At 41.8% G+C, this 18,409-nt stretch overlaps 1 protein-coding gene across 1 annotated transcript in view; it reads left to right on the top strand.

Moving 5' to 3' along the window:
- Window positions 1-18,409, top strand: part of LOC123503736 (short neuropeptide F-like) — a 116,763-nt gene that overhangs the window by 86,964 nt on the left and 11,390 nt on the right. The window contains exon 2 of the mRNA XM_045253727.1: window positions 14,702-14,798. Within this exon, the coding sequence (XP_045109662.1) occupies window positions 14,705-14,798 (94 nt within the window). The 5' untranslated portion in view covers window positions 14,702-14,704. The remainder of the gene's footprint in view (window positions 1-14,701; window positions 14,799-18,409) is intronic.

Consider the following 18,409-nt stretch of genomic DNA (forward strand, 5'->3'; position numbering starts at 1 on the left):
TGTAGACGGAAGAGCGGGATATACTAATGAGAAGGAAGAGAAAGAGGAGGTGTGAGGATAGTGAAAAAAAAGGAGGAGGAGGAGGGAGAAGAGTAGTGAATAGAGGGAAGACCACAACAGACGGAGGAAGAGGCGAGATTGTTTTTATGTTTTTCTTTCCATTCAAACTTAGATACGAAGAGTGACAGCAAGATAAACGCAAGACATTACGACATATACCATATCTGAGGAGCCGAGGAAATGAAAGAGTAGGGAGTTGAAGGAAGACTAGAACAAACAGTATTTTTTCTTCATTTAGACGTAAAGAGACGAAAAAAAAAAATATGGCAAAATTGTAGAAAACGCGATACATTACGACACATTTTCTGAGGATGCAACAACTTCATTCTATCACAAAAATAGGCAACAGATAGATTAAAATACGCAACAGAGAGGGGCGTCATTTATTAAACAGTTTTTTTTTCTTTTAACCAGACTCTGTGATGTCAAATTCAATATGATCCCAGTGACTTAGAAAACAAAATCCGAGCTATGAAGAGAACATGTAATTTGAAGAGGAGGAACTCTGGGAATCTACATATACATCTTATACATAGTCATACGGTATAGGTCTTGCTCCATGTTGGAAAGTCACTCTACTTATATTGTCACTGGAGAGGATTAGATAGAATAGGTAAATGGAGTATGATGATAATGATGATGATGAGGAGGAGAAAAAGAAGGAGGAGTAGGAGGAACAGGAGGAGGAGGAGGAGGAGGAGGAGGAGAAGGAGGAGGGGGAGGAGGAGGAACGGGTAGAGCTAGAGGTAACGTAGAGAAAGAACAAGACTGTACAATATAATTAGGTCAAAAGGAATAGAAGAAGGAAGAGGAAATGAAGAAGAAGCAGGAAAGATGTTGGTAGCGCTCTGAAGAAACAGAAAGAGGTGACAGATAAGCAGAGACACACGTAATGGTGGGATGGGAAAGTGTACTTCTTGTTCGTTCGTTTCCATTTTCTTTCTTCTGTGGAGTGATGCTCATAGGTTTCCATTTTCTTTCACCTGTGGAGTGGTGTGCGATAGATGCCCGGCGTGTTAGTCAAGAGGCGTTACTGTATAAGAATTTAGTCTTTTCATTTTTCCTCCATTTTAAAGTCAGGGATTAAAATTTTTGTTCATGTGTTGACTTTAATTAAGAGATTTTATCAAGTGTAAGTTTCGTATTATATGTTTTTTGTTTTATCTCGCAAGTCTCTCTTCTTTCATTCTTGCGTCTCCATAAGTCCTTTCTTCCTTAAGCTTATACCTTTTTGCCTTCCTTCTTTTTTCCTTTTTTTTCATCCTTTCTTCATTTCTTCCTTGCCTCCGATACATTTCCGAAACCCCACTATCCCTATCCGCTTACACACACACACACACACACACACACACACACACACACACACACACACACACACACTTCTGAGCCTCTCTTAACGTGGGAGGAATATTTATCAGTTTCCCTCTGCAAAAATATTATTGCTTATCTTATGCTGTTTTCTTCGTCACCACCAATCTTTCAAACAGAGAGAGAGAGAGAGAGAGAGAGAGAGAGAGAGAGAGAGATAGAGAGAGACGTATACTTTCGCATACACACACCCACACACACACACACACACACACACACACACACACACACACACACACACACACACACACACACACACACACACACACACACACACACACACACACACACACACACACACACACACACACACACACACAAAGCTAGTATTTGTGAGAGTGAAATAACCGTCAATCCATTAAATAATGTCTTCCTTTTGTAGGGAATAAATGAAAACGTGTACATACAACAGAATAATGCCCAGTTTTCAGAGACGAGAGAAGATTAAAGTAAAGAATTCCGAATCAAAAAATAGAAATTATATAGATAGCAAATGGAAGCTGGAGAAACAGAACACGGGTAGAGAAAAGAAAGCACAGAATTTTCAAAGCCCACATTACTCTGGTTCTCATGTATGTTTTTATCAACTGATGAAGCATAATCCTTGTTAAACTATCGGTGGGAACATGAAATTGATCTCATCAGTATTTTCAAAGGCAACAGAAATAATTAGTCAGATTCTCTTGGGTCCTTTTTCACACTGATGAAGCAGGGTCCTTGTTAAACTAGCCCCAGAAACATGAAAACGTATTTGGAAAGCCGCAGTATCTTCACACTAGAGGCTATTGAAACTAAGCGACAGACTCAAGATACATAGGCGTGACATTTGAGAAGTTGCCCCATCTCCTTTATCCATTCCGTGTGCTGCCAGTCTTCACCCGCAGCGATGACAGTCCTTGCAATTCCTATGCCAATAAACGCCACTTAATAAAAATGCAGGAAAAGGCTGTGTGAGGGGAAAATGAAAAAAAAGAAATTCAACTCCCATTTAAGAGGATTGTTGTCCATTCACTTAGTGTCAGAAAATACGTAAAGATTTTCTTGTTGCTTCGTTCGTGCATGCCAGCGTGTGAGGAAGATTCAGGGCATTATTGGATGTGTGTGTGTGTGTGTGTGTGTGTGTGTGTGTGTGTGTGTGTGTAATTCACTGTTTGATCTGTTGCAGTCTCTGACGAGACAGCCAGACGTTACCCTACGGAACGACCTCAGAGCTCATTGTTTCCGATCTTCGGATAGGCCTGAGACCAGGCACACACCACACACCGGGACACAAGGTCACAGCTCCTCGATTTACATCCCGTACCTACTCACTGCTAGGTGAACAGGGGCTACACGTGAAAGGAGACACACCCAAATATCTCCACCCGGCCGGGGAATCGAACCCCGGTCATCTGGTTTGTGAAACCAGCGTTCTAACCACTGAGCTACCGGGCCGTGTGTGTGTGTGTGTGTGTGTGTGTGTGTGTGTGTGTGTGTGTGTGTGTAATTCACCTCGGTCGTCTACTGGTCACCAGCCAGCCTTTCCCATGCGGAAAGAGCGTAGAGCTCCTACTGACCGATCTTCAGGTTGGATTGAGTTTATACCGCACAGGTACAACGAGGACTTAACCCCTTGAGTTACATCCCGTACCTTCTTGCTGTTAGATGAACAGGGGTTACACTCATTAAGAGGCTCGCCCATTTGCCTTGCCGACTCGCTATTCGAATCTTCTTAGTTGTGAGTCGTGTGTGCTAACCACTAGACTATACGGTGTGTGTGTGTGTGTGTGTGTGTGTGTGTGTGTGTGTGTGTGTGTGTGTGTGTGTGTGTGTGTGCTGCCATGACAAAGACTACACATTGCACTCACACATTGCAACAGGATGTGTGAGAGTAGATCCTCCAGAGAGGCGTTGACAGCGTGGCGGTGAAGCCTTGGTCCCTGGACTGTGTGGTGGCGGTGTGGCTTCCTATTCCTTGCCATAGAGAAGGTGAGGTTTCGGGCCCACCAATCCCTCTCCCTGTGACTGGTGCCTCGATACCGCCGCTTGGTTGGCCACAGAAAGCGAATGGCTGCACTTTCACCACTACGAGAGACAGTATCTGATAATATTCATAGCTCAGGAGCTCTAAGCTGTGATAACTATTGTAGTACTGTAGCGACTCCGTGATTTGAAGGGACGGGGTTGTGAAAGTTGGCATCAGAATATCTAGCATGTGTGTCTGTGATTTTGTGTCTTAGTTTGATTCTTATGTGATAGGATGTGATATTTTTCCTTTTTATAGTGATTTATTGTAATGGGAACCAACTAAAAAGAACTTTCAATTTGTCTGTCTTCTGCAACAAGTAGACTGTAAAGTTATCTATTTATCTATATATCTATCTTTTTTTTCATGTTTTTTTTTTCACAAGTACGTCAAGAAACACGATGAACCAGACTGACAATTCGACCCCTTTCCGTTTTTTTTTTTTTCTATTTTCCCTTCATTACTTCATTCCCTCCGTTTCATCCTCCCTTCACACCTTCACAACTTCACCCTTTCCTCTCCTACTCCCACTCTGCCTCGAACATCCTTTTCCTTCATCCCCTCCCCCGCCTCTCCTCGTGCCCTGACACATCTGGCTCCCGTCAAAGGACTGTTCGGAGAGCGAGGAGTAAAAAACTATCTTACTGAGAGAGAGAGAGAGAGAGAGAGAGAGAGAGAGAGAGAGAGAGAGAGAGAGAGAGAGAGAGGGTCGACTGCCCTGTGACGATGGAAAAAGTTGTATATGTTTGTTTTTCCTCTAGGCCAGGCTTCTGAAGACGTAAAAAAATGCATATACGTAAAAATACGGTCAAAAGATATATGAAAACGTTCTCTTACTTAACTTCCAAGTAAAATGAAGACTGATGGGAAGAAAGAGAAACATTTGAATCTATATAATTTCATAATCCGTGGTAGATTTACTGTTGGCATTACAAAGACAATGCACAAGTGTTCTCTTTGTCCACTTAATGAGCGGAGTTACGAGGAATCCAGTAGACACAAATTAACTTCCTAATAAGTCACTGTGCAAACGAGTCACCTGGACACCGCCTCATTGTCTTCACTCACTCCGTGACTAATTGTAAATCAACAGTGTTGCTTTGTCATGTCTTACAAAAGTCTGAGCAACAAACAAGCGTTCCTGGAGAAGTAGCGATGTGACCTGATTTGGCTGATCTGGCTTGGAATAGACAGGCAGAGATGAGTGAATGAAATTATGGGATGTCATAGCAGGTTTTGTATTACATTGGAACCATAGACACGTATAGTAGTGATGACGGCGGCGCTGCAATACACGGGACGAAAGAGGAAGAGGCAGGTGAGGTAATGAAGCAAGGAAGCGTTGTGTTGCAGGTTAAGGAAATACTAATTGATAATGTGACCGAAGAATCTTAACTATAAACAATTCGGGAGTAAAAAGAGCGATATGAGCGCACCAATCAGTTGCTGTGTTGCGCCACGAGCGGAGAGGGGTGGGCGTGGCTTGTAGGTCAGCTTAGTCTACAGCACATTATGTCTCCTGCAATTCATGTGCAGTAACAGCTTCACACTTTCAGGATGACCCACTCTGATTGTGGCATTATCTGTCGCACATCACCCGTCACTTGCTATCTCACTGAACGTAATTTGCACCGCGTGGAATGAATGCGGTATACGGCGCGGGCCTGGTGTCGGCAGAGTGACGGGTCATTAAGACGTGCCGGGCCTTGCCTTACTCCCGCCTCCTATAATTCCACGGCTGTCCGTTAAATTTCATAGGTTGGTCACGTGGTTGACGCTACACTTGATGAAGAGCTGTCAGCCGGTGATGTACCCGAGGCGGCGGCGGGGGAGATGCAAGTGATAGTCCTACTGATTCCCGGAGGCGTGTCCCTTGGGGTGCGACAAGTCTAGGCAATGCTGACACGGAGACCTGGACGTGCTGGCCTTCATCTGGCGCAGAACGGACGTGGCCTCCTCAGAGGAATGTCATGAGGTAACCACGGAAGTATTGGAAAATGATGCGAGTGAGGCAGTGTCTGGGAAAATGAGAGGCGGGAGGCGAAAAGTAAAGGTGATGGCCGGCAGGAACACGGGGCGAGTGACCGTGACCCAAGGCGTCTTTCCTTTGCCTCACCTCACAGCGAAAGGAGCGACGAAAAAGAGAATATAACAAATAAACTCACCTGTACGTTTCTCTGAGACACCTAAAATGAAATGAGTAAAATAAAAATCTAACAAATGCACAAATTATGAAACATCCTTAGAAATAAAGTAATAGATAATAAATAAGTAAATATAGAAAAGGAGAGGAGGGTCGAAGAAAATGAAACCCGGTGCACGCTACTCAGACAGAGAGTAAAGGAAAATGAACTAAAAAAACGAACCATCTCTCAACTCAGTGTGGCGACATATGAAAAGAGAAAAGAAGACTATAGAAAAGATACCTTACTAGTGAAGAGGGAAGGAAGAAAACGAAATACTGATGAGTCATGTTTGAGAGAAGATTAAAATTAAAAACAATTCTCCATTCCTGCTAAAAGATAATAGTTTTTTTTTCTTTTTGTAATGGTGCAGTGGAAACAATTGCCAGCTGAGTACAGTGACGGTAATGGATGTGTAAGACGTGTGAGCTGCTACTGGGGAAGACGGGGGCAGCAGGTGGGAGGGGGAGCGGCAAGCAATAGGGAGGGGGAGGACGACAAGCGTGTGGTATACGACATCTCACTGGAAGCGTCTTGTAATTAGATGAATGACTCGTGTTGATCTTCGGGGAAACATTAGTTAGAGTTCACTTCACTGGATCAGGCGGGTCTTCGATACGCTACACACACACACACACACACACACACACACACACACACACACACACACACACACACACACACACACACTTTCTCTCTCTCTCTCTCTCTCTCTCTCTCTCTCTCTCTCTCTCTCTCTCTCTCTCTCTCTCAAGTAACAGTTTGGTCATCACAAAACACTTCTTTTTCAAAACACTTTTTTTTTCAAATGTCCATGTTGTATCGATATAGTTGCAATAACATTGCAGTATATGGTGTGAAACTATGGCCAAGAGATGGAAAGCTGCAGAAGTCACCTTTCCTGTAGTCTTGCATAGTCTTGTATAGTTGTATAGTTGTGAGTGTAGCACGTATGAGTGCTAACCGTTTGAGACTATTTCCTAATACGAATATATAAATACTCGCACAGTATTCTAATGTGAATTTATTATACCGTATAAAATTTTATCTTTTCTATTTCGAAACAAGGACAAGAGATTTTTTGTGTAGGAAGAGTGGGGGAAGTGGTTGGGAGGGAGGCAGTCGCTTGGGAAGGCCAGGTTCTCGAAGATATACTGCCTCAATTCTGAAGGAAGTATATATTTACATGTATAGTTGCCTGAACGAAGTAAGACCAAAGAGCACTCATTACATAATTATTCATGCAGGTAATAGTGCCACGCATTACCTGCAACAGCGTTCAGTATCCCCTTAGTTACGTATTGTTTGCCTGTTACATAAGTATTGACTGGATTCTCACTAACGCGCCTTGCCTGAGTCAACAACAATTACCCATCAATAAAACTGAGGGGATCCCGCACCACGAAAAATATTTCTTGGCCATTGTAGCGGTGGAAAAGTTGAAACAGCTGATCCGTTCTTTATTTTAGTGGAGAATGGCCTCATCAGTTTCCTCATCCACCCCTCTCACAACCAAACATGCGCGTCCTCGTCGCTGCTTACTTATGTCAACTGAAAAAAATAAGAGAAGAGATGATACCTTTTAGTTATTGGATGTTAGTACTGTGCGCGCCTCGCCTTTCTCTCGGCGTGGTGGCGTTCACAATGCAGGAGCTGGGTGGCCTTAGAAGTGACACTGTTTTTTTACTTATAAATGTCTGTTCGGCTCTTTTTTTTTTTTTTTTTTTACTTGAGGGAAACTAGTTTAAATTCTCGTTGTTTTCTTGTTGTTCTTGTTTCGTTCTTGTTCTTGCTCTTGTTCTTCTTGTTCTTGTTCTTCTTCTCATTGTTATTGTTATTATTATTATTATTATTATTATTATTATTATTATTATTATTATTATCATTATTATTATCATTATTGTTATCACCGTTGTCTTTATCAGCATCATCGTCAGTGCACAGGTCCCAAAAGAAGAGTCACAACGACTGTCACCTTTAAAAACAACAACAACAACAAACATCAAACAAGAGAAACAAAATGACACAAGGAAGAGAAAAATACAAAAGAACACAATGGTACAAACAAATAAAAGAAAATAAGCAACAGTAACTCCACGTGATAACTTACAAAACTTTACCTTATCTACTTTTGCAACATTCGCTATCTTAAGTTGAACATATCGTCTCCTCCTCCTCCTCCTCCTCCTCCTCCTCCTCCTCCTCCTCCTCCTTCTCTTGACCTTGCCTTTCTCAACTTACCAGCGGCTATAGACACCAGATATTCTTCTACTGATTAGGTTTTTACTATGTTCTAATTAGCTGTGTGTGTGTGTGTGTGTGTGTGTGTGTGTGTGTGTGTGTGTGTGTGTGTGTGTGTGTGTGTGTGTGTGTGTGTTTTACCTATCCTAAATTTGCTTTTGTAGTCCTTGATCTGTCTGCTTTTCATGATACAGAAAAGCAAAAAAAAGAAAAAAAAAAGAAAGCACCGGATTAGTTTTCGTCTTTTACTCTTCTCTTTGCTATTTTTTTTTTTTTACTTAAATTGGCTTTTTTCATCTTTTTTTTTCCTGCCTAGTAGTAACGAGTCGCTTCATGGACTAAATTGCCTATTGCTTTTTCTTGCTTTTTTTTTTCCTAGCGACTAACAATCTGTTTTTGATGACTTTTGGAAACTGTTTGGCAGCTTTTGAGGGAGTGACAGAGGAGCAGAATTTCTTTTTTTTTCATGTATTTTAAAATTTCTTGCCAATCTCCTGCATTTAGAAAAAAAAACTTATGCTTTTCTTTCATTTTTAAAATAATTGAATATAAGGGATAAATTATCGGTTGTCATTTATCTGTATTGTCAACACGATTCTGTTTAAATTCAAGTAATTCTATGTTTGTTTATAGCGCTAGTTTTCCTTTGCTTTTGTTTTTTTCACTCACTTAAGACAACGTGAAATGGGAATGTTTAGCTTACGCCGTTACTGCTGCTCTTACAGAAGCTGTGGTTGCCCTTCATTCAGTCTCCCCCTCTTGTTGAAAAGACCTCAAGAGAAATCCGATAGCAGATTACACTAAGTAGGTAACAAAGCAATCTCTCGGACAGACAACCAAGAAATTATCCTTCAGTTTTGCATAATCCTTTTGACTTTCTCTTTGAAGACTGGCACCTTCAGTAGGCCTTTTTCTTTCTTTTTTTTTTACACTTTTCCTCTTCCCTTATGTTGCTTTAGGTCAGTGTCCCTCTTACATTAATAAAGAAAAGAAGAAAATATTTACCATGGACGAACAAAAACAAAATACCAACAACACACCAACATGTAAAGGGATGCAGGAAGGACAGATGGCTTAAGGAGATGCAGTGGTGCTATTGAGAAGCCGTTGTGCAGCGATCCAGTTCACCCCACAATGCAGTTTACTCTACGAGGCCTCAGCTGCTCCTTCCCTAAGAGTCTTGAGTGATGCTGGAGGCGACAGGTTCATTATTATATCCTCACCTCTCCCAGATACCTCACCTTGCCCGTGACTTGTGTACGTACTAGGAAAGAGAGAGAGAGAGAGAGAGAGAGAGAGAGAGAGAGAGAGAGAGAGAGAGAGATAGTGTAGTGGGATTTGCCGATTTGATTGTGTTTTAGTTAATGTGAAAGATAAATTGAGTAAATATTAAGTTTCCCCTCACGCTTTAGTGCTCATTGGATCCATTGTGAAGACGTGAAAACATCGAAGACTATTATTATTATTATTATTATTATTATTATTATTATTATTATTATTATTATTATTATTATTATCATTATTATTATTACTTGGTTATAGATCATTCTCGTGAAGGAAATAATGATCTCGTATCTGAATTTGACCAAGAATGTAATGAGTGTGTGTGTGTGTGTGTGTGTGTGTGTGTGTGTGTGTGTGTGTGTGTGTGTGTGTGTGTGTGTGTGTGTGTGTGTGTGTGTGTTGAAGTGTCAAACTCATGTATGTTCTTGGGTTCTTCCTCTTTCTTATCTCATTTTTGCCTTTCTCCTTGCCATCGTTATAGTCCTCGTCTTTGTCTTCCTCCTCCTCCTCCTCCTCCTCCTCCTCCTCCTCCTCCTCCTCCTCCTCCTCCTCCTCCTCCTCCTCCTCCTCCTCCTCCTCCTCCTCATCCTCCTTCTCCATAACCAGCGTGTTCCCACAGATATTGGTTACCGATGTGTTTTGTGCAGGCAGGGTCGTCGCAGCAAGCCAGGTGCCCGCGTGCATCGATCACTCATTAGAGGAAGCGCCGGGCGGACTGACTTTGTGGTGAGGTCTAAAGAATTATCCGAGATGCTGCCGAATTGTGATGTTGACGTCATTGGTTAGCATAGTGTTGCAAGGTGTGATAATGGATATGTGTGTGTGTGTGTGTGTGTGTGTGTGTGTGTGTGTGTGTGTGTGTGTGTGTGTGTAGGTATGCGTGTGGAGGTGGGAAAGGATAAAAGGCGCTAACACAACGTAATGAATTGTAAAAGTGTATTTTTTAGCATTATTCTCATTGGAATCGAGGCTGCCATTGATTCCTGTGACAATGGTGAGAGGCGGGAGTGTCAAGGAAGGCGAGACGAGGATTCAGTTAAAAGACCAGGTATAGATATAGACTCCAGGTGCGTGTTTGTAAAGACGTGTACTCTTTTTCATTATCATCCTTGTGAGTTACGAATGTTCGCTCATTACTGACGAATGTGAGAATAGGAAGAGACGCGAGTGTTAGGGAAAGATGAGAGAGAGAGAGAGAGAGAGAGAGAGAGAGAGAGAGAGAGAGAGAGAGAGAGAGAGAGAGATGACTGAATATAAAAAGCAAACACCAGCTCAAGATATATGAAAACTGAAAACATTTTTATTACTATTCTTATAACTTTATGACTACCACATGGAAATTATAAGAGATACAAATGTTGATATGATAAGGACGAGGGAAGTTAAGTGATGTAGGAATCGAAAAAAAAAGAAAAAAAAGAAAAAGAAAAGAAGAAAGATAGAAAGAAGACGGTGCAGTAACAAAAATCATGATTCTTTCACTGAGGTTCATGAGAGCATTCATTACTGGACTTGACAGTGGTGAAGGTGATCGTGAAGGTGATGGCGTGAGTGCGTGTGGGTAAGTAGAAGAAAAATGGAAACTGATACAGGCTTACGAAGAACAGAAAGAAGATAAGAAAAGAACATTAACGATACGGGAAAACATATCTTTCTTCTCTCTCTCTCTCTCACTCTCTCATCTTTTACTATAGAATTTTTTGCCACTATTGATTCTCGAGAGTGTGGCGGTGACAGGGAAGAACAGACGCGAGTTCAGAGAAAAGGTAAAAACTCTAAAAGAAAGTATGAAAAGAAATATACATAAGTTGTGGAATGTTTTTTTTTTTTCTGGGGTTGGGAGGGCGGGGCTTTGTCTCTATTTTTACCTGCGGTCTGGTCTTGTTTACCTGAGGGGGCATGACTTACCTGCCAGTCTGCCCATAATAGGATCTGGGTGGAAGGGAAGGAACGTACTGAGTGTTTACAGTGAGAAAAATCTGTGGCCCATATTTTCAAAACGAATTTTCGAAGGTGTTTCCCATTCATTCATCTACCTATTCATTTATTTATTTTCTCTAGCATTAATACTTCACTTGGATCATTTATTCATTCACCCAACCAGTCATCCATCCATTCATTCTTTCATTCATTACAAAAGATACTTGTATTTTTTCATTTCATTTTTTCATTTTTTTTTAGCATCAGCACATTCATCAGGCCAGTCAGAGCGGCGAGGTGGTCCGGTAATGCGGCGTGGCAGTCACCGCGGCGATCCATCATGGGGCACGAAATTAGTAGCGCTGGAATAGAGTGATTAAAGGAAGGACATCGTGGGATATTACCGAGAATACGTCATGTGGTACTGAAGGCCAGAGCAGGATGTAGGGAAGGGAGGGGAAAGGGAGAGGAGGAGAAGGCAAAGAGAAGTCGGAAGAATGGAGAGAGAGAAAAAAAAAATAGAGAAAGAGGAGAAGGCTGGAGTCGGAAGAAAAGAAGGATGAGAGAGAAAAAAAAAGATAAAAGGGAAACAGAGAATGAAAGGATGGAGGAGAACAGGAGACAAAAGGAAGGATGGAGAGAGAGAGAGAGAGAGAGAGAGAGAGAGAGAGAGAGAGAGAGAGAGAGAGAGAGAGAAGGAGAGGAAAGGAGACAGAAGGAAAGGGGGAAGGAAGGATGAGAGAGAAGAAAGGCAGACATTTTTTCATTTATCTATCTTTGTTTCATTCACTTACTACTATTTTTAACCATTTACTACAATTGCGTTTGAATCTCCACTGCTCTTTTGGGCCAATAAATGAATAAAGAGTTAAACAAATAAAGAAATAAAACGCGGCTCCCTGTAGATGTCAGCAATTTTGTGTTCGAAACCATGAAATTCAGTTCACTCACCCATCGAAAAGTGGGTGGCCTAGTGGATAAGGTGGTGAGCGTGGGATCGGGCAGACGTCCATGCGTAGGTTCGAATCCCACCAAGTATCGCCTTGAAACTTTGCCATTTGTCGAGTGGTTTAAATTTACCTACATGTCACCATAATACCCAGGTTCTAGGTGGTTACACTAAAAATGCGCTTGGGTGATGATATGGGCCCTATTATGGGTACCACTATAAATAAAATTGCCTGTGCCATTAATGGGCGGAAGCTTAATAGCGCTTGCAATACTCTTTAAGTTACCTACAGGCGCTATAGGCCAGGACATAAAAAGAAAAGAAAAAATCCACTATTCTGATGGGCTTCGGTACTTACCCTCGAGTCGCGTCATATCCAAGATCAAGATCAAGAGTAAGAGTGAGGCGATCCGAGCACGTATCCGTATCACATTACACTGAGGCGAGGGGAGGCTGAAGGAGGCGAAGGCTGAGGAAAATTTGGATACTGAAAGCATTGATGGAGTTATCGGTGTCAAGTGACACCTATTGGAGTTCGGGATCGGGAAAAGAATGAAAGTGACGGTGGGAGTTCAAGGCCTGGTGGAGTTGCTACGGCGCCAGAAGGAATGTTACTGTGTGAGGTGCTGAGGAGAGATATGGGCTGGTGTATCAGGGAGTTTAGAACATGAGAACATAAGGAAAGCTGCAACAAGCCAAAAGTTGTGAAATGTTTATTAAAAGCAGCAAGAAGCTATTTAAGGAAAGCTGCAAGAGGCCATTTAAGGAAAGCTATAAGAAGCCAGTTAAAGAGAAGCTGCAAGAAATCATTTGAAGAAAGTTGCAAAAAGCCATTTAAGGAAAGTTGCAAGAAACCATGTGAGGAAAGCTGCAAAAAGCCAGTTAAGGAAGGTCGAAAGAATCCATTAAAGGAAAACCGCAAGAAGTCAATTAAAGGAAGCTGCAAGAAACTACTTAAAGGAAACCGTAAGGTCCAAGAATCTATTTAAATACAGCAGGGTTTCAAGAAGGCTTTAAACCCACACGTGGCAGTCGCTGTATAAAACAAACCTACTTACATGCAACAAATACCTCCATCCATAAATTTATTTAATATTTCAAAGCTCCGTATTAATTTGGCACTGAACTAACAAGAACGTTGTATATTTTCATTTTGCTGTACTTTTTTGACATTGTTGTTATTGTTGTCATTGTTATTTCTAGCCTCCAGATGAAAGCTTTATACCATGCCACAGTTATTGGAGTGAAGCAAAAGGCAACTTCAATCTCAGCGCATATGAAACCCCGTCAGTAAATCCACAGCCATTAATTCACGCCGGGGTGCTACTAACGAACATTTCAAGCACACTTCAGCGTAACCCCTGCTGCACTAAATTCCTGAACCATTAGGCAATATTTCATCCTTGGGTCTGGTCTCTTTGGGTCTAAGTGTTGCCAGTTCGTTCCTCACTCACTGCAATAATTCTAAGCAGGAAAGGTTTGGCTCTCACAACCTTAGCTGATCCAATGTGACCTAGTTGTGAGTGGTAAGTCATTCAGTGTTCTCCGTCATCGAAGGTAATGGCGATCTGTTGTCAGGCTTAAGCTTTTCAATACTGGGACGCATATTTATTACGAGTTTTGGGTGTAATTAGGTGATTTTTATTCACATTAGTTAGGCTTTATAGAAGTCAGAAGATTAATGGCCAGAGTCTGCACTATTTTATTCCCAATTCAAGTTTTTGAAGCCGTATAAAATCGCCAAATAGTAATTTGAATGAATATGGAAATGCGTCTTGGTACTGAAAGGGTTAAATTAAAGTTTAAAGTTTATTAAAGAAAGTTCTGGGAAGTACAAAAAAAAAAAAAAAAGAGGTGGGACAGGGCAAGGTACAAATACATGGGTGTGTCAGGAAGGAGGCACGAAATACGAATATGATAGGATTGTACTATGTGAAGTAGAGAACAACTGTTTATCTTTTATAGTGTTTTAAAAGGATTACTCTGTTTTGAAGTTAAGTCTCTCTCTCTCTCTCTCTCTCTCTCTCTCTCTCTCTCTCTCTCTCTCTCTCTCTCTCTCTCTCTCTCTCTCTCTCAACTCAAATCTGGGCCGTGTGCCATAAAAGAGAGAGAGAGAGAGCGCCAGCCAATTGGTCGCCTTGGCCCTGCACTACACACACTACTTACTAGAGAGAGAGAGAGAGAGAGAGAGAGAGAGATTGGTCGCCTTGGCCCTGCACTACACACACACTCCTTACTAACCCTCAGATAGAATTACACACCGGGACAGTTAGTGGGCCAATAGATCCTTCGTAGCTCATTCGAGGCCCCTGTTATTTTGTGTGCAATTATGAAAGCCTCCCTTCCTGAATGGCCCACCTGAATGTTAATTAAAACAGAGGAGGTGGCCATCACAAGCCCCGCGGAAGTAGTTACCTGTATAAAGGGAAGTCGTGTTTAATCAGGTAATTAGTAACGTGTGTGTGTGTGTGTGTGTGTGTGTGTGTGTGTGTGTGTGTGTGTGTGTGTGTGTGTGTGTGTGTGTGTGTGTGTGTGTGTGTGTGTGTGTGTGTGTGTGTGTGTTTACAAGTATTATAAGTTATGTAGCGTAATTTTCTATGACTGAAAACGGATACTTGTCACTGAAGTAGTCTGTCTGTCTGTCTGTCTGTCTGTCTGTGTGAGTGATTCAATGTGTCTCTTGTGTTGCAGGCGATGGGTGTGAACGGCGTCAAGTGCTGGGTGGCCCTGGTGTGCTGCTGCCTCCTGCTGTGCCAACTCACCACCGCCGCCCCAGCAGACTACGACAGTGAGTACCATGCCATTGTTGTCTTTTCTAATCTGGGTGACACTTTTGACGTTTATTTTGACCCTGGCACCTCTTTTTGTTGCCCTTAGTCAGTGTCCGTCTTACGTAAAAAGGATATAAATAGAAATATACGAATTGATAAATAGATAAGTATCCCGCTTCATTGCTGCCTCGTAAAAAGTGGTAAAGTTTGTATGGTTTTGGCGGTGACTCGATACCCTTGGAGCAATCACAGGAGCGTCAGGAGCACTTGTGAGTGAGGCATGGACGGGTGCACGCATTCCTCTCTCATTCCCCAGCTCTTTGAGAATTGTGTGATTTAAGTTTCCTGCAGCCTCGTGTCGCGCGGTTCGGCGGAGGCGATGGCCAACACATAAACAATTGCATCGTCGGGAATTTATTGAGTTATCTCGCTGCACCATAAAGCGCCGGCTGGAGTTAGGCATCCTCCCCCACTTAGAAACTTCCAGAAGCTAGATTCGAACTGGCGTTGTTTAAGCAGTGACCTCAGCACAGAGCTACAGAGCCGCAGGAACAGTGGGACACAGGGACACCCAGTCTAAATGTAACAGAAGTTTCTCTACGACAAGGGATGCCTGGCAAGAGACTAACTCTATTCCACGACGAAAGAAAAATGATAATATGCTGATCTTATAACAATAATTACAGGAAATATATGTATGATAAAAATGTAGTCCGGATTTATTAAACAAAAAAAGATGATAAATTTTCCTGAACACACTGAACAAGATTATTCCAATGTCTAGAATTTTACTGAAAACTGATAGACAAACAAACAGGCCGAACGGGAAGACAGAAGACAGGTGGGGGGGGGGGGGAAGAGAGAGAGAGAGAGAGAGAGAGAGAGAGAGAGAGAGAGAGAGAGAGAGAGAGAGAGAGAGAGAGAGAGAGAGAGAGAGAGTGGAAATATTGATGTGTTATTTCATCATTGACATTTGCTATTTCGTCACCGGGAGCTTGGGTGAAGGAAGCCAAGCCCATGGAGTGAAAAGACAAGCACTTCACACCTCTAAGGGAACATCACTTAGGCATTCCAGTAGTACCACATTTTGATCGCTAATAACACACCTTAAATTCCCCCTTAGTAAATCGCGACTACCAATCATTTTCTTCGACATTGACTAGCTCTTCTTTTTAGTTTACCAATGTATGAGTCTATTTACCCACCTGATTATTTAACCCCTTCACTACTGGAACGCATTTTTACCTTGAGTTTTAGGTATGTTGATTTTATTTATTTATTTTTATTGACATTAGGAAGGGTCTATGAAGGTCAGAAGATTAATAGCTAGAGTCTTCACTATTTTAATCCCCCCACATAAGTTTCTGAAGCTGTGTAAAAGCCCCAGATATTAAGCAGAATGAACATTAAAACGCGTCATAGCACTGAAGGGATTAATGGTGGATTGGCTGTGATCATTATTCCTCTCATTTTTCCTTCTTTTAACCTTAGAAATGTGTTTTTACTATTATTTTTTTAGGTGATATTAACCAACCTCCTCACCAGTCTCCAGCTGCCACTACCCTCTCTCTCACTACGCTAGTATATACGTAAGTGTCCGCGGAAAGTAGTAACTCAATTTACGTGCACAACCAGCAGTAATTACACTTTGCAGGAGCGGAATCAAACGACAGCATCATTACGTGCGTTGAGGCGGAGGCATTCACCCGTTAATCTCATCTCGTCAGGGTCGGGAGGAATTCAAGCCTGCCCGTCAAAGGCTTCTCAATAGAGGGAATGAATCCACCGCGAAGGATCGACTCGAAATGTTTATATACACCGTGTGATTAGTGGCGCTTCCTGGGGGTCGGTGAGAGGCAGGGAAGGGTGTTAGGCGTTTCAGTCCTACTTCTTTTTCTAATTTTTCGTTGTTTTAGCTAAGGTGCTTTGTGGAGTATCTTTTTTTTTTCATTTTATTTTGATTTTTTTTTTCTTAGCGTCTCTCTCTCTCTCTCTCTCTCTCTCTCTCTCTCTCTCTCTCTCTCTCTCTCTCTCTCTCTCTCATCCCCTATGGTTCATTTACGCCTTGTGAATATAAATACATTCATCACATTTTTTACTCCCATTCTTATGAGTTTGGAATATGAGTTTCTATATAGTTTACCCTGACAGAGTTATTACGATCTGATCCAGAACCAAATGCCTCTCCTCCTCCTCCTTATCCTCCTCCTCCGTCAGTGCTGAACGGAAACGTGTGCTGGTATTATGTACTTTCTGTTTAAAGTAACTCGTGCACACACACACACACACACACACACACACACACACACACACACACACACACACACACACACACACACACACACACACACACACACACACACACACACACACACACACACACACCTTGCTGATATGAATTACTGTGTCAGATGTTAGAAATGTGTTTATACAGTTTGTTTATTTATGCATATATATATTTACGTATTTTCGTATATTTAATTAAGCGTTTTATACAGGATGATTGGACCATGATCATTAACCCTTTTTTTTTCTTCCTTTTTAAGCTTGGAAATGAGTTTTTTTATTATTTTTTTATCTGATATAATTTTAAAGACCAACGAAAAAATAACAACCCATCTCTCCTCACCCACAGAAATGAATAAATAAATATACAAAAAAAAAAAATGTATCAAGAAAACGTGACAGGTTAATAATTGCTTTTCTCACACAATTAATGAAACTCTTAAAACAATATTGTGATAATGATAACACGAAAACTTAATTAGGATCAAGAAAAAATTGAATAAACGAAAATGTGACAGCTTATTTTTTCTACATTCAACTATTTTTTAGGCGTTTAGTAACAGTGTAGTGTTTATGATGGCATTTTTGATGAGATGTGTCTAGTGCACGAAGGGAAGCAGGGAGGCGGAGTGCGGAGGCTGCGAGCGACGGTAGGAGGAGTGGGGTGGAGAGATGGGCCGTGCAAGGGAGGCAGGCAGGATTGGAGCTGGTGTGAGGGTAGAATGTATAGAGAAAAAGACTAGGGAGATGCACCGAACGTATCCATGCGTATAGAGGCGCACATTCGTTGAGAAAATAGCGGAAAAACAGCAAGAATAGTGTGTATCCATGAGAGAGACACGGAGAGGGAGGTGGAAAGAGAAGGGGAACGTCAGATAATAAGATTAGTGTGCAGTATTCATATAATTGATTGTATGGCCGCCAAACTCCACGTTATAACCCGCTTGGCACAGACCAGCACGAGATTGCGAGGGAGCGGCATCTGTGACACGACATGAAGGGAATGAAGGGAGAAAATGGAAGTCATATCGAGAACTCTTAATTAATGAATAGAGAGAGAGAGAGAGAGAGAGAGAGAGAGAGAGAGAGAGAGAGAGAGAGAGAGAGAGAGAGAGACATTTGAAACATTTTATTATGCCTTATAAAATACATTGTGAAAAAGTGTTAATACAAGAGAAGCTGCAGCCCATTTAAGGCCAAGGCTTTTTAAGCAGTATTTTGTATATCATGAATTTGTTACAGAGAGAGAGAGAGAGAGAGAGAGAGAGAGAGAGAGAGAGAGAGAGAGAGAGAGAGAGAGAGAGAGAAATTGTGTGTGTATGTGTGTGTGTGTGTGTGTGTG

This window comes from Portunus trituberculatus, chromosome 14, assembly GCF_017591435.1.
Source record: "Portunus trituberculatus isolate SZX2019 chromosome 14, ASM1759143v1, whole genome shotgun sequence".
Taxonomy (NCBI): domain Eukaryota; kingdom Metazoa; phylum Arthropoda; class Malacostraca; order Decapoda; family Portunidae; genus Portunus; species Portunus trituberculatus.